Here is a 16,175-nt window from a genome sequence, read left to right on the forward strand (position 1 = left end):
GGGGGGGTTCAGCTCTGGTTCAGGGTGGTGCTGAGAGCTGTGGGTGGTGATGTCCCCGTGACCACCTCCTGCACCTAGCCTGGCACAGCAGTAAACCCATGGCACCTGGGGTCTGTCCCGACACGGCCAATTTGCTAAATGGTTTGTTACGTAAAAGGAACCTGCCAATTCGTGAGTAGTAAACCCACTGCAACGTTTACAATTCGTCACTGGCGTAGAGGATCTGCGAGCCATCCTCACGCACTCGCACCCACGCAGACATGAAATCTCCGCGCCAGAGGTCGCAAACGTGTTTTGATTCCTTACCCGTACCTGTACCCGGCCGCACCAGGGTGTACCCGTACCCTATCCGATACCCGGCTACCCGTACCCGGCCGGGTAGGGTACGGGTATCGGGTACCCGATTGCGACCTCTGGGATGAAGCCACGTTGCAGGCGCGGGTGGGTTGATTCTAGGAACTTGAATTGTGAGAAGAGACAAGACGTTGGGAAATGAGTGACAAACGGTGACTCACCGGTGACTCACGGCCTACCCGTACTCGGCCACACCAGGGTCGCAAACGGGTACGGGTAGCCGGGTATCGGGTAGGGTACGGGTATCGGGTACCCGGTTGTGACCTCTGCTCCGAGCTCGGCGCCGCAACACACCGATTACACGCACGGCAATACACTGCACGGGGGTCAAGGGTTAAAGGGCACTGACGGAGACGTGCATTGGGAACGAGGGCGGAGATGGAGGGTTTAATAGGGACTGCTACTAGTACGTCACACGCCGCGCGTGTGTTGGAGAGTTAACCCACTACAACGTTTACACTTCGAGTGCCGTGACGTTTGGCCGCTAAGTAAAACAGCCAGCGTCGTCAGGCGAACAGCCTCCCCTAGGCCTTGAATGTGAGTCCGCTTTGCAAGCATCAGCACTGGGGGGGAGGAGCGTGGTGCTGGCCACCCACCCACCCCCTCGTGTGCCGTGCCGGCCTTCATAGGTGCTGCTACTCGCTAACAGCACTTGCCCCAAGCAGTCTGTTGAAAGGCTACCCGGGTGGTCTTTGTCTTTGTAGTTTGAGGTGACCGTCGAGAGAGAGAAGCCGCCACAACGACCGTGCATCAAGCAGCGAGCAGTCAGGTGGGTGACGGTGGTGACGGTGGTGGTGACGGTGGTGGTGTTGACGGTGGTGACGGTGGTGGTGTTGACGGTGGTGACGGTGGTGACGGTGGTGTTGACGGTGGTGACGGTGGTGGTGGTGATGGTGGTGATGGTGGTGATGGTGACGGTGGTGGTGACGGTGACGGTGATGATGGTGGTGGTGATAATGATACTGATGGTGGTGGTGACGGTGGTGATGGTGACGGTGGTGACGGTGGTGGTGATGATAGTGGTGGTAATGATGGTGATTATAGCGATGGAGATGATGGTGGTTATAGCGATGGTGGTGGTGATGGTGGTGATGGTGGTGATGGTGGTGATGGTGGTGGTGATGGTGGTGGTGATGGTGGTGGTGATGGTGGTGGTGATGGTGGTGGTGACGGTGGTGGTGACGGTGGTGGTGACGGTGGTGATGGTGGTGATGGTGGTGGTGACGGTGGTGGTGACGGTGGTGGTGATGGTGGTGGTGACGGTGGTGGTGATGATGGTGATGATGGTGGTGGTGACGGTGGTGGTGATGGTGATGGTGGTGGTGACGGTGGTGGTGACGGTGGTGGTGACGGTGGTGGTGATGGTGGTGACGGTGGTGGTGATGGTGGTGGTGATGGTGATGGTGGTGGTGGTGGTGATGGTGGTGGTGACGGTGGTGGTGATGGTGGTGATGGTGGTGATGGTGGTGATGGTGGTGGTGACGGTGGTGGTGATGGTGGTGGTGATGGTGGTGGTGACGGTGGTGGTGACGGTGGTGGTGATGGTGGTGATGGTGGTGATGGTGGTGGTGACGGTGGTGGTGACGGTGGTGGTGATGGTGGTGGTGACGGTGGTGGTGATGGTGGTGATGGTGATGATGGTGGTGGTGACGGTGGTGGTGATGGTGATGGTGGTGGTGACGGTGGTGGTGACGGTGGTGGTGACGGTGGTGGTGATGGTGGTGACGGTGGTGGTGATGGTGGTGGTGATGGTGGTGGTGATGGTGGTGGTGATGGTGGTGGTGATGGTGGTGGTGACGGTGGTGGTGATGGTGGTGATGGTGGTGATGGTGGTGGTGACGGTGGTGGTGACGGTGGTGGTGATGGTGGTGGTGACGGTGGTGGTGACGGTGGTGGTGATGGTGGTGGTGATGGTGGTGGTGATGGTGGTGACGGTGGTGGTGATGGTGGTGGTGATGGTGGTGGTGATGGTGGTGGTGATGGTGGTGGTGACGGTGGTGGTGACGGTGGTGACGGTGGTGGTGACGGTGGTGGTGACGGTGGTGGTGATGGTGGTGACGGTGGTGGTGATGGTGATGGTGGTGGTGATGGTGGTGGTGACGGTGGTGGTGATGGTGGTGATGGTGGTGATGGTGGTGGTGACGGTGGTGGTGACGGTGGTGGTGACGGTGGTGGTGACGGTGGTGGTGATGGTGGTGATGGTGGTGATGGTGGTGGTGACGGTGGTGGTGACGGTGGTGGTGATGGTGGTGGTGACGGTGGTGGTGACGGTGGTGGTGACGGTGGTGGTGATGGTGGTGGTGATGGTGATGGTGGTGGTGATGGTGGTGGTGACGGTGGTGGTGATGGTGGTGATGGTGGTGGTGATGGTGGTGGTGATGGTGATGGTGGTGGTGATGGTGGTGGTGACGGTGGTGGTGATGGTGGTGATGGTGGTGGTGACGGTGGTGGTGACGGTGGTGGTGATGGTGGTGGTGACGGTGGTGGTGATGGTGGTGGTGATGGTGATGGTGGTGGTGATGGTGATGGTGGTGGTGATGGTGGTGGTGACGGTGGTGGTGACGGTGGTGATGGTGGTGATGGTGGTGGTGATGGTGGTGGTGATGGTGGTGGTGGTGATGGTGGTGATGGTGGTGATAGTGGTGATGGTGGTGATGGTGGTGGTGACGGTGGTGGTGATGGTGGTGATGGTGGTGGTGGTGATAGTGGTTGTGATGTTGGTGCTGGTCCCCCACCCCGTGCCCCCCCCCCCACCCTGCGTCCCCCCCACCTCCCCCCCCCCACCCGCCCCCACCCCTCCCCCCCCCTCCCCCACACCCCGTGCCCCTCCCCCACCTGTATCCCCCACCTCCTCCAACAACCTCCCCCCCCCACCCGCCCCCACCCCGTGTCCCCCACCTCCCCCCCCTGTGCCCCCCCCCACACCCCACACCCCCCTCCTCCACCCCGTGCCCCTTACCCGCCCCCACCCCGTGCCCCCCACCTCCCCCCCCACCCCGTGCCCCCCCCACACACCCCAACCCCCCACCACCGTGCCCCCCACCTCCCCCCCCCGCCCCCACCCCGTGTTCCCCACCTCCCCCCCCACCCCGTGCCCCCCCCCCCACACCCCACCCCCCGGAGTGACGTCAGTGCCCGCAAGCTGCGCCGCAAGCTGGAGGTGAAGCAGCGCCGTGCGCGGCGCCGCCAGGAGGAGCGAGCGCGGCGCGCTGCACAGCGCTCCACCCCCACCACCACCAGCGCCACCACCGCCACCACCTCCACCACCACCGGCGATGACGGTGACGCTGGCGCTGGCAGGGACACCGCGCGGGGGCAGCTGGGGGGGGCGGCCGCCCTGCGGCATGACCGTACGTAGCCGACGACGACGGCGACGACGACGATGATAATAATAGTACCTTGTTCTTTGGGTGTTTCGGTAAAGTCACGGAGATGGGTTCAAAGAAATAACAAAAAAATTACGAAAAAATGTACTAAAAATAACAACGAAAATAACAATTTTTTTTTACAAATAAATGACCAAAAAATTACAAAAACTACCAAATAAATAACAAAAAAAGAACCAAAAAATAACAAAGAAATAACGAAAATTAAAGAAATAACTAAAAATAACAAAGAAATAACAAAAAATAACCAAAAAAGAACAAAAAAACTACGACGTTTTGATCGCTTCCTAAGTCGTCATCGCCCCCCCTCCACCCCCCTCACCACCTCCCCCCCCTCACCACCCCCCCTCACCCCCTCCCCCCCACCCCCAGCAGACCAGGCTGTAGACCACGTGGTGATGCAGATAGCGTCCCAGCGCTCGCTGCTGCTGCGTTGCTTCTCCGGCCCGTGCCGGCGCCGGCTCCTGGGCCCTCGCCGCGGCCTCCTGCGCAGCCTGGCGCTACGCGGCGCCGTGGCCCGTGCCGAGCTGAGCGCCATCGCACCGCGCTTCACGCTGCTGCCCGCGGCGGTGGCGGGCGCAGAGACACGCGGCGGTGGCGATGAGGTGGAGGGGGATCCGTACGACGTGCAGGAGGATGAGGAGGATGTTGACGAGGAGGAGGAGGAGGATGATGATGGTGGTGACGGTGGTGACGGTGGTGGTGATGGTGGCGGAGAAGGTGAGAGCAAGGGTGGCGGGGGAAGATCGCGCGGGGGTTGGACGGAGGTGCGGTTGTGTGGTGGTGGTGGTGATGGTGTGTGTGTGTGAGTGTGTGGTGGTGGTAATGATGTGTGGTTGTGGTGGCGATGTGCGGTTGTGGTTGTGGTGGTGATGTGTGGTTATGGTGGTGGTGATGTGTGGTTATGGTGGTGGTGATGTGTGGTGGTGGTGGTTGTGGTGGTGGCGATGTGTGGTGGTGGCGATGTGTGGTGGTGGTGGTGATGTGTGGTTATGGTGGTGGTGATGTGTGGTGGTGGTGGTTGTGGTGGTGGCGATGTGTGGTGGTGGTGGTTGTGTGTGGTTGTGGTTGTGGTGGTGGTGATGTGTGGTGGTGATGTGGGGTGGTGGTGATGTGTGGTTGTGGTGGTGGTTGTGGTGGAGGTTGTGGTTGTGATGGTGTGTGGTTGTGGTGGTGGTGATGTGTGGTGGTGATGTGGTGGTGATGGTGGTGTGTGTGTGGCTGCAGGGGCGGTGGGGTGTCTGCTCTCCCTGCTGGTGGCGATGTGTGGTTGTGGTGTGTGGTTGTGGTGGCGATGTGTGGTTGTGGTGTGTGGTTGTGGTGGCGATGTGTGGTTGTGGTGGTGGTGGTGATGATATGGTGGTGGTGGTGATGTGTGGTTGTGGTGTTGGTGATGGTGGTGGTGATGTGTGATGTGTGGTGGTGGTGATGTGTGATGTGTGGTGGTGGTGATGTGTGGTGGTGATGTGTGGTGTGTGGTGGTGATGTGTGGTGTGTGGTGGTGATGTGTGTGTGTGGCTGCAGGCGCGATGGGGCGTCTGCTCTCGCTGCTGGTGAGTGACCGTGACCGTGTGCGTGCACGCCGCTTTGTCTGGGCGCTCGCCTGCTGGTGGCGATGATGTGTGGTGGTTGTGGTGGTGGTTGTGGTGGTGATGTGTGGTGTGTGGTGGTGATGTGTGTGTGTGGCTGCAGGCGCGGTGGGGCGTCTCCTCTCGCTGCTGGTGAGCGACCGTGACCGTGTGCGTGCGCGCCGCTTTGTCTGGGCGCTCGCCTGCTGGTGGCGGTGTGTGGTGATGTGGTTGTGGTGATGTGTGATGTGTGGTGGTGGTGGTGTGGTGTGGCTGCAGGCGCGGTGGGGCGTCTCCTCTCGCTGCTGGTGAGTGACCGTGACCGTGTGCGTGCGCGCCGCTTCGTCTGGGCGCTCGCCTGCTGGTGCCGGCGGCGCCTGCACGCCGACGCTCGCCTCGCCGCGTGGGCCACCTGGCTGGACAGCGCCGGTACGCGGGGCGCGCTGATACACGGATACACAGATACAGATACACAGATACACAGATACACGGATACACAGATACAGATACACAGATACACAGATACAGATACACACAGATACACGGATACACGGATACACATACACAGATACACGGATACACAGATACAGATACACAGATACACGGATACACAGACACAGATACACAGATACAGATACACAGATACAGATACACAGATACACACAGATACACGGATACACAGATACAGATACACAGATACAGATACACAGATACAGATACACAGATACACACAGATACACAGATACACAGACACACGACGGACACACAGATACAGGGACACACAGACACACACACACAGACACACAGATAAACAGACACACAGACACACAGACACACAGATAAACAGACACACAGACACACAGGCACACAGACACAGACACACGGACACACAGATACACGATGGACACACATGCACGGAGTCGTCCTCTAACTCCGAGTCACCCCCCCCCCTCTCTCCGAGTCGTCCGCCGTCTCTGTACGAGAGCGAGCGAGCGCTCTTCATTCGTAGTCCACGCCGGGGGGTGTGGGGGTTTGACCCCGTTGTCTCCGCGCCGCAGGGCTCAAGGTGACCAAGTCTTTCCTGCAGACGTACCAAGACCTGCTGGAGGCCGTGGACCTCACACCGCTCCAGCAGCACCTCACCAAGCGCAAGGTGAGTGGCGGCGGCGGCGTCGTCATAGTCGTCGTCGTCGTCGTCGTCATAGCCGTCGTCGTCGTCGTCATCGTCATAGCCGTCGTCATCGTCGTCATCGTCATCGTCGTCGTCGTCATCGTCATCGTCATAGCCGTCGTCATCGTCGTCATCGTCGTCGTCGTCATCGTCATAGCCGTCATCGTCATCATCATCATCGTCTTCATCGTCATCGTCGCCGTCGTGCGTCACTTGTGTGTTGTCATCGACGCTGCCCAATAAACTACACGGGCACAACTTGTGCGGGTAAAGGTCAATTTACTCACTTACTCACCCACTCACTCACTCATGCACTCACTCACTCATCCACTCACTCATCCACTCACTCACTCACTCATCCACTCACTCATCCACTCACTCATCCACTCACTCACTCACCCACTCACTCACTCATCCACTCACTCGCTCATCCACTCATTCAGCTACCCACCCACTCACTCATCCACTCACTCATCCGCTCACCCACCCACTCACTCATCCACTCACTCATCCGCTCACTCACTCACTCATCCACTCACTCATCCGCTCACTCAGCTACCCCCCTACTCATCCACTCACCCACCCACTCACTCATCCACTCACTCATCCGCTCACTCACTCACTCATCCACTCATTCAGCTACCCACCCACTCACACACCCACTCACTCATCCGCTCACCCACCCACTCACTCATCCACTCACTCATCCGCTCACTCATCCGCTCACCCATTCACACACCCACTCACTCATCCGCTCACTCATCCACTCACTCATCCGCTCACCCATTCACACACCCACTCACTCATCCGCTCACCCACCCACTCACTCATCCACTCACTCACTCAGCTACCCACCCACCCACTCACTTACTCATCCGCTCACCCACCCACTCACTCGCTCATCCACTCAGTGAACCACTCACTCACTCACCCACCCACCCATACCCACCCATACCCACCCATACCCCACCCACTCAGCGCACACGAGGCTCTAAACCCCGTCCGGCTCTCTCTCTCTCTCCGCCTCCCCCAGGTGTTGACGGCCGACGACTTGAAGCGCCTGTTGCCGGCGAGCGGCGGCGACACCGCCGTGGGTTGTCGCGGCGTGGGTTGTCGCGGCGTGGTGCGCCTGCTGCTGGGCAAGCCGGCGGAGGTGGCGCGGGAGTTCGTGTGGCTGCTGGCGGAGCGGGCGCCCCTCTCTGCGCCGCTGGGGCACGCGCTCGACACGTACTTTAGCATCATGGGTGCGTCGGCACGTACACGCACGTACACGCACGTACACGCACGCACACGCACGCACACGCACGTACACGCGCGTACACGCACGTACACGCGCGCACACGCGCGTACACGCACGTACACGCACGTACACGCGCGTACACGCGCGTATGGAGACGCGTGAAGGCAGAGATCACCCACGTAGCCTCAACAGACTGTAGGGGCAAGTGCTACTGGCGGGTAGCACTTATAATCATTCAGTACACACACGTGCGGGTGTCTCTCTGTCTCTCTCCCCGTGTCTCTCTCCCCGTGTCTCTCTCTCCCCATGTGTCTCTCTGTCTCTCTCCCCGTGTCTACTCTCCCCGTGTCTCTGTCTCTCCCTGTCTGTGCCCGTCTCTCTCTCCCCGTGTCTCTGTCTCTCCCCGTGTCTCTCTCCCCGTGTCTCTCTTTCCCCATGTGTCTCTCTGTCTCTCTCCCCGTGTCTCTCTGTCTCTCTCCCCGTGTATCTCTCTCTCTCCCCGTGTGTCTCTCTGTCTCTCTCCGTGTCTCTGTCTCTCCCCGTGTCTCTCTCCCCGTGTCTCTCTGTCTCTCCCCGTGTCTCTCTGTCTCTCCCCGTGTCTCTCTCTCCCCGTGTCTCTCTCCCCGTGTCTCTCTGTCTCTCCCCGTGTCTCTCTCTCCCCGTGTCTCTCTCTCCCCATGTGTCCTTTTCTCCCCGTCTCTCTCTCCCCGTGTGTCTATCTCTCTCCCCGTGTCTCTCTCTCCCCGTGTCTCTCTGTCTCTCCCCATGTGTCTCTCTCCCCGTGTGTCTCTCTCTCCCCGTGTGTCTCTCTCTCCCCGTGTGTCTCTCTCTCCCCGTGTGTCTCTCTCTCCCCGTGTGTCTCTCTCTCCCCGTGTGTCTCTCTCCCCGCCGTTCTCCCCCGTGTTGTTTCTCTCTCTCCACGTGCCTCTCTCTTGCTGTATGTATATCCGCCTGTCATTATAAACGTGCGTGTGTGCGCGCGTGTGTGCGTGCATGCGTGCGTGCGTGTGTGCGTGCGTGTGTGTGTGCGTGCGTGCGCTCGCCTCTACTCCTAAGCTGACCCTTCAACTCTTCCCTTGACCCTTGACCCCACCCCCCCTCCCCACGGCAGACGTTCCTTGTGTTGTTCTACAAAGATCGGACCACGCGGACGAAGCGGTGAGGGAGCAATCTGCGCGGCACACCAAACAGCCCCCGTGTATCGTTCTCAGCAGACGCTGATAGCGAGCGGCAATGCCTGTGAAGGCCCACGTGGTACGCCAGGGGGGGGTGGGTGGCCAGCACCACGCCCGGCCGCCTTTGTCTCCCCCAGTGGGCGGTGTTTACACACCACAAGCTGCACATTTGAGGCCGAGTCTACCTAGGGGAGGCCCAGAACTGGCTCGGATAATTGTGCTGGTGGTGGCCGTGAGCGGGAATCTAACTGTGGTTGCTTGGCTCGTAGTGTCAGCGCGCTGAGCACTGCGCTAGCGCTCCCCGCGCACACGCACACACGCACACACACACGCACGCAAGGTGTGCACGTGTGTACACACGTGTGTACGTATGCGTGTATGTGTGTACGTGTGTACGTGTGTGTGTATGTGTGTACGTGTGTACGTATGCGTGTATGTGTGTACGTATGCGTGTATGTGTGTACGTGTGTGTGTACGCGTGCGTGTATGTGTGTACGTATGCGTGTATGTGTGTACGCGTGTACGTATGCGTGTATGTGTGTACGTGTGTGTGTACGCATGCGTGTATGCGTGTACGCGTGCGTGTATGTGTGTACGCGTGTGTGTACGCGTGCGTGTATGTGTGTACGCGTGCGTGTACGTGTGTGCGTATGTGTACGCGTGCGTGTACGTGTGTGCGTATGTGTGTACCCATGCGTGCACGTGTACGCTCGTGTGTGTGCGTGTGTTCACGTGTGTGTGTGTTGACGTGTGTGTACGCACACCTGTGTGTGTCTACGTGTGTGTGTGTGTTGACGTGTGTGTTCACGTGTGTGTGTGTTGACGTGTGTGTGTGCGTGTGTTCACGTGTGTGTGTTGACGTGTGTGTGTGCGTGTGTTCACGTGTGTGTGTGTTGACGTGTGTGTGTGTGTGTGTTGACGTGTGTGTGTTGACGTGTGTGTGCGTGTGTTCACGTGTGTGTGTTGACGTGTGTGTGCGTGTGTTCACGTGTGTGTGTGTTGACGTGTGTGTGTGTGTGTTGACGTGTGTGTGTTGACGTGTATGTGCGTGTGTTCACGTGTGTGTGTTGACGTGTGTGTGTGCGTGTGTTCACGTGTGTGTGTGTGTGTGTTGACGTGTGTGTGTTGACGTGTGTGTGTGTGTGTTGACGTGTGTGTGTTGACGTGTGTGTGTTGACGTGTGTGTGCGTGTGTTCACGTGTGTGTGTTCACGTGTGTGTGTGTGTTGACGTGTGTGTGCGTGTGTGTGCGTGTGTTCACGTGTGTGCGTGTGTTGACGTGTGTGTGTTCACGTGTGTGTGTGCGTGTGTTCACGTGTGTGTGTTGACGTGTGTGTGCGTGTCTGTGAACGCTCGTGCCGCCCTACCGCTCACTGCCCCCCCCCCCCCCTCCCCCCGTTGTTCACCCCGTTCAGATTTTGATGCGAAAAACCAGAAAATCCAAGAAGAAATTCAAGCGAGAGTCCAAGGTGGGCCGCCCAACACTCGCCCCCACCCCTCCCCCGGGGGATTGTGGGAAATGATTGTCACGTACGCGATGTACGCGCCTACGTAGAACTTCTTTCGCACCGTACGTGGCCAGCCGCGCCAGTCGGAGGTGCGTATGGGGAGAAGGGCAATAAACGAAACACAACAACGACCACAACGCAGTTTATTTTTCGATTTGAAGCTTTCGTGACTGCGGGGATTCATCTTCTTGGTTCTTTCGGTAAAGTCGTCACGTAGAATTGAAATAATAAAATAATAAAAATGAAACATAATAAAATACAATTCTCACGACGTTTCGGCCACAACGCAAGCAGCCGTCCTCAGGTGAAGAACAGGTCCGAGTCTGAATGACACGTCCTGGGCTTGGAGTTTATAGTAATAGGTTTTTAGCACGCCCGTACCTCCGATCCACACACACACACACACAGCCCGTACCTCCGACCCAACACACACACATACGCCGCCTGTACCTCCGATGCACCACACACACACACACATACACAGCCCGTATCTCCGATCCACACACACACACACAGCCCATACCTCCGATCCACACACACACACACCGCCCGTACCTCCGATACACCACACACACACACAGCCCGTACCTCCGATACACCACACACACACACAGCCCGTACCTCCGATACACCACACACACAGCCCGTACCTCCGATACACCACACACACACACACAGCCCGTACCTCCGATACACCACACACACACACAGCCCGTACCTCCGATACACCACACACACAGCCCGTACCTCCGATACACCACACACACACACACAGCCCGTACCTCCGATACACCACACACACACACACACCGCCCGTACCTCCGATACACCACACACACACACACCGCACGTACCTCCGATACACCACACACACACAGCCCGCACCTCCGATCCACACACACCGCCGGTATCACCGATCCACCACACACACACACACAGCCCGTACCTCCGATACACCACACACACACACAGCCCGTACCTCCGATCCAACACACACACACACACAGCCCGTACCTCCGATCCAACACACACACACACACAGCCCGCACCTCCGATCCAACACACACAGCCGGCACCTCCGATCCAACACACACACACACAGCCCGTACCTCCGATCCAACACACACACACACAGCCCGCACCTCCGATCCAACACACACATACACAGCCCGTACCTCCGATCCAACACACACACACACAGCCCGCACCTCCGATCCAACACACACACACACACACAGCCCGTACCTCCGATCCAACACACACACACACAGCCCGCACCTCCGATCCAACACACACACAGCCCGTACCTCCGATCCAACACACACACACACAGCCCGCACCTCCGATCCAACACACACACACACACCGCACGTACCTCCGATCAGCGGGGTTGGCTACGTACGCCGCTGAAGAAGTCCCAACGCGCGTTGTCGTAGTCACCACCGCCCCTCGTCGTCCGTCCACGTTGTCCCCCCATCCACGTTGTCCCCCCCCCCCCCGCTGCTTGCCCCCCCCCCTCCCCTCCGCAGAACCTCCTCTATATATCGGGCTCATCGACAATCAGAGACGACGAATTGGACGATTTGTTGGCGGAGCAAGGCATGCTGTGAGTGACGCACGCAACGCGCACACACGCGCAGTCACACACACACACACAGTCCACCACACAGTCCACCACACGCAGTCACACACGCGCAGTCACACACACACAGTCCACCACAAACACAGTCTACCACACGCACAGTCACACACGCGCAGTCACACACACACACATAGTCCACCACAAACACAGTCTACCACACACACACACTCCTCCACACACAGTCCACCATACACACACACCACACACACACACCACACACACACAACAACAACAACCGCCATTCGCCACTAAGTGGCGGTGACGTCACCACGACGCTTGTGCCAGGCCATGTGCACCCTGAGGCCACGTGAAGTGTCGAACGCCCGCTGGCAGGAGGTCACGGGGCAGACCCAGCAGGTGCCACGGGTCGACTGACCGAGATGACCGAGATGACTGGCTGATGCACCACCTGTGCCCCCTACTGTGCCAACTTGCTGTGCTTTAGCCACCCGGCGCTCCGCTCGTTGTTGTGAGCGTCGCTCCTCCGCCCTCCGTTGTTGTTGGAGGGCGACTGCCTCCAACTGCCCAGTAGCGTCCTTCACGAGCCTCCTCCACAGAGGCCGATCTTGACACCGCTGGTATCAGTCATCGGCAAGTCCACTCAGCTCCACGTCCTCCTAGCCCGTGCTGCGCCCGTTTAGCCCCCTCGATCCGGCCGTACAAAAGCTGTTGAGGCATGCGGTGGCTGGGCATGCGGGCTACATGACCCAGCCAACGCAGCCTTGCCTGCCGGAGGAGCTCACCGATGGGACTTTGCCCAGATCTTTCAAGGATTTGTGAGCTCCTCACACAATCCAGCCTGCAGGTTAAACCCAGGATGGATCGTAGGCAGGCCAGCCTAAATGTTTCCAACCGGCGAAGATGCTCCATTAGGGGGGTCCACACACACACACACACACTCCTCCGCACACACACACACAGTCAACCACACACACACAGACATTGATCGACTGATGACGATGATGACGGTGATGATGACGATGACATTGATCGACTGATGACGATGATGACAGTGGTCCACCGATGATGACGACGTTGAGACTACCGCCCCCCCCACTCTCCTCCGCACGCAGGGACCTGATGCAGGAGCTGGATGAGGGGGAGAGTTGGGCCGCCGGTGGCCCTGGCGGTGGGCCCGCCGGCGGGGCCTCGTTGTTTTCCGTCCCCGAGGATCTGAGGGCCCAGCTGGAGCGCTTTGAGGCGGGCTTGACGCTGGGCCTGGCAGCCCCCGGCAGCTCAGAGGCAGCAGCGCCAGTGCTGCTGGTCGATGACCCGGAGGCAAGCGGCGGTGGTGGTGGTGGTGGTGTGGTGGTGTGGTGGTGGTGTGGTGGTGGTGTAATGGTGGTGGTGGTGGTGGTGTAATGGTGGTGTAATGGTGGCGGTGGTGGTGGTGGTGGTGTTGTAATGGTGGCGGTGGTGGTGGTGGTGTAATGGTGGTGGTGGTGGTGTAATGATGGTGGTGGTGGTGGTGTAATGATGGTGGTGGTGGTGGTGTAATGGTGGTGGTGGTGTAATGGTGGTGGTGGTTGTGGTGGTGTAATGGTGGTGGTGGTGATAGTGTAATTGTGGTGGTGGTTGTGGTTTTGGTGGTGTAATGGTGGTGGTGGTTGTGGTTTTGGTGGTGTAATGGTGGTGGTGGCGGTTGTGGCTGTGGTGTAATGGTGGTGGTGGTTGTGGTTTTGGTGGTGTAATGGTGGTGGTGTAATGGTGGTGGTGGCAGTGTGGTGGTGGTGTAATGGTGGTGGTGGTGTAATGGTGGTGGTGGTGGTGGCGGTTGTTGCTGTGGTGGTGTCATGGTGGTGGTGGTAGTGGCTGTGGTGGTGTAATGGTGGTTGTGGTTTTGGTGGTGTAATGGTGGTTGTGGTTTTGGTGGTGTAATGGTGGTTGTGGTTTTGGTGGTGTAATGCTGGTGGTGTTGGCAGTGGTGGTGGTGGTGGCTGTGGTGGTGTAATGGTGGTGGTGTAATGTTGGTAGTGGTGGTGGTTGTAATGGTGGTGGTGGCTGTGGTGGTGTAATGGTGATGGTGTTGGTAGTGGTGGTGGTTGTGGTTGTGGTGGTGTAATGGTGGTGGTGTTGGTAGTGGTGGTGGTTGTGGTGGTGGTGTAATGGTGGTGGTGATGGCGGTGGTGGTGGTTGTGGTGGTGTAATGGTAGTGGTGTTGGTAGTGGTGTTGGTAGTGGTGGTGGTTGTGGTTGTGTAATGGTGGTTGTGGTTGTGTAATGGTGGTAGTGGTGGTGGTGGTTGTGGCTGTGGTGGTAGTTGTGGTTGTGTGGGTGTTGGCAATGGTGGCGGTGGTCATGTTGGTAGTGGCGGTTGTGGTTATGGCTGTGGTGGTGTTGGTAGTGGTGGTGGTTGTGGTAGTGCTGGTACTGGTGGTGGTGGTCGTCTGGTGGTGGTGGTTGTGGTCATCGTCGTCATTGTCGTCATCGCCATCGAGTTCTTTATCATCGTCACGATCATCATCATCATCATCATCTCTCTAAAATGACCACGATCGTTGCAATCAACAACAAAATCATCATCATCATCATCGTCATCCACGCAATCCTATCGATCATCATCACAATCGAGCGACAATCTTCAGCACCGTCACCATGAGCCGGCGTTGTTGCCTCCTTACCCGTGTGTGTGTGCGTGTGTGTTCGTGCGTGTGTCTGTGTGTGTGTGTGTGCGTGCGTATGTGTGCGTGCGTATGTGTGTGTGCGTGCGTATGTGTGTGTGCGTGTGTATGTGTGCGTGCGTGTGTGCGCGCGTGCGCGTGTGCGCGTGCGTGTGTGTGTGTGCGTGCGTGCGTGTGTGTGCGTGTGTGCGCGTGTGCGCGTATGTGTGTGTGTGCGTGTGTGTGCGTGTGTATGTGTACGTGTGTGTATGTATGTGTGTGTGTGTGCGTGTGTGTGTGTGTGTGTATGTGTGTGTGTGCGTGTATGTGTGTGTGTGTGTATGCGTGTGTATGTGTGTGTGTGTGCACCTCCCACCCACACAGGGATTCCCCCCCCTTGAGACTCCTCAGCAAGCCGAGGTCACCGACGGCGTTCGAGAGGGTCTCTACGAGTGAGTGCGCCACAACCACCACCACCACAACCACTACCACAACCACTACAACCACCACAACCACCACCACCCACCACCACAACCACCACAACCACCACCACAACCACTCACCACCACTCACCACCACCACCACTCACCACCACCACCACAACCACCACAACCACCACAACCACCACCACTCACCACCACCACTCGTCACTCACTACCACTCACCACTCACTACCACTCACCACTCACTACCACTCACTACCACTCACCACCACCACCACCACCACCACCACAACCACCACAACCACCACCACCACCACTCACCACCACAACGCACCTTGCTCGAATCCGATGCACAAGATAACAATTAACAAGCTAACAAGAACGATATACAAACAATAACCAAGCTAACAATAAAGTAGAAAACAAACGTGAAACTATGAAAACATGCTTTCATTATATTTCGATGTAAAGCTTTCGTGACTGCAGGGATTCATCTTCTTGGTTCTTTCGGTAAAGTCACGTAGAAGGGAAGTAATAAAATAATAAAAATTAAACATAATATTTTATTATGTTTTATTTTTATTATTTTATTACTTCCATGCTTTCATTATCTCTGGGATTGTGCACATGGCCTAAGAAACGCCACTGTGTTTCAAAAGCCTATGCCTCACCGTGAACAGTTAAATAATAATTAAAAACTAGTCAAAACCGGGGTCTAAACACACAAATAGATCGACCCGTGTGTGTGCAAGAGACTGAATCCTCACTCTTGTTGAAGAAAGTCCCGAAAAATAAATGAAAACAAAGTGAAGATGTTAGATTTATAGAGATAATAACACGAGGAGCTCTGCTGAAACACATCGCTCCCTCCCCCACTCCCTCCTCTCCTCTCCCTCCCCTCCCCTCCTTCTCTCACTCTCCCTCCCCCTCCCTCCTCTCCCTCCCCTCCCCTCCCTCCCCTCCCTCCCCTCCCTCCCCTCCCCTCCTTTTCTCACTCTCCCTCCCCCTCCCTCTCCCTCCCCTCCCTCCCCTCCCTCTCCCCCACTCCCTCCCCTCCCCCTCCCTCCCTCCCCTCCCTCCCCCTCCCTCT

The 16,175-nt window shown here is 57.8% G+C and overlaps 1 protein-coding gene across 1 annotated transcript in view; it reads left to right on the forward strand.

Moving 5' to 3' along the window:
- The window catches only part of LOC144953965 (uncharacterized), a gene marked incomplete at both ends in the record, with an annotated part of 48,166 nt that overhangs the window by 11,004 nt on the left and 20,987 nt on the right, over window positions 1-16,175 (forward strand). The window contains 12 exons of the mRNA XM_078884560.1: window positions 1,059-1,123; window positions 3,487-3,704; window positions 4,116-4,460; window positions 5,588-5,737; window positions 6,367-6,461; window positions 7,513-7,723; window positions 8,831-8,877; window positions 10,309-10,362; window positions 11,931-12,007; window positions 13,117-13,321; window positions 15,027-15,094; window positions 15,745-15,757. Coding sequence (XP_078740686.1) covers window positions 1,059-1,123; window positions 3,487-3,704; window positions 4,116-4,460; window positions 5,588-5,737; window positions 6,367-6,461; window positions 7,513-7,723; window positions 8,831-8,877; window positions 10,309-10,362; window positions 11,931-12,007; window positions 13,117-13,321; window positions 15,027-15,094; window positions 15,745-15,757 — 1,548 coding nt within the window. The remainder of the gene's footprint in view (window positions 1-1,058; window positions 1,124-3,486; window positions 3,705-4,115; window positions 4,461-5,587; window positions 5,738-6,366; window positions 6,462-7,512; window positions 7,724-8,830; window positions 8,878-10,308; window positions 10,363-11,930; window positions 12,008-13,116; window positions 13,322-15,026; window positions 15,095-15,744; window positions 15,758-16,175) is intronic.

The sequence above is a fragment of the Lampetra fluviatilis genome, unplaced genomic scaffold (assembly GCF_964198595.1).
Source record: "Lampetra fluviatilis unplaced genomic scaffold, kcLamFluv1.1 SCAFFOLD_745, whole genome shotgun sequence".
In the NCBI taxonomy this organism is placed as follows: domain Eukaryota; kingdom Metazoa; phylum Chordata; class Hyperoartia; order Petromyzontiformes; family Petromyzontidae; genus Lampetra; species Lampetra fluviatilis.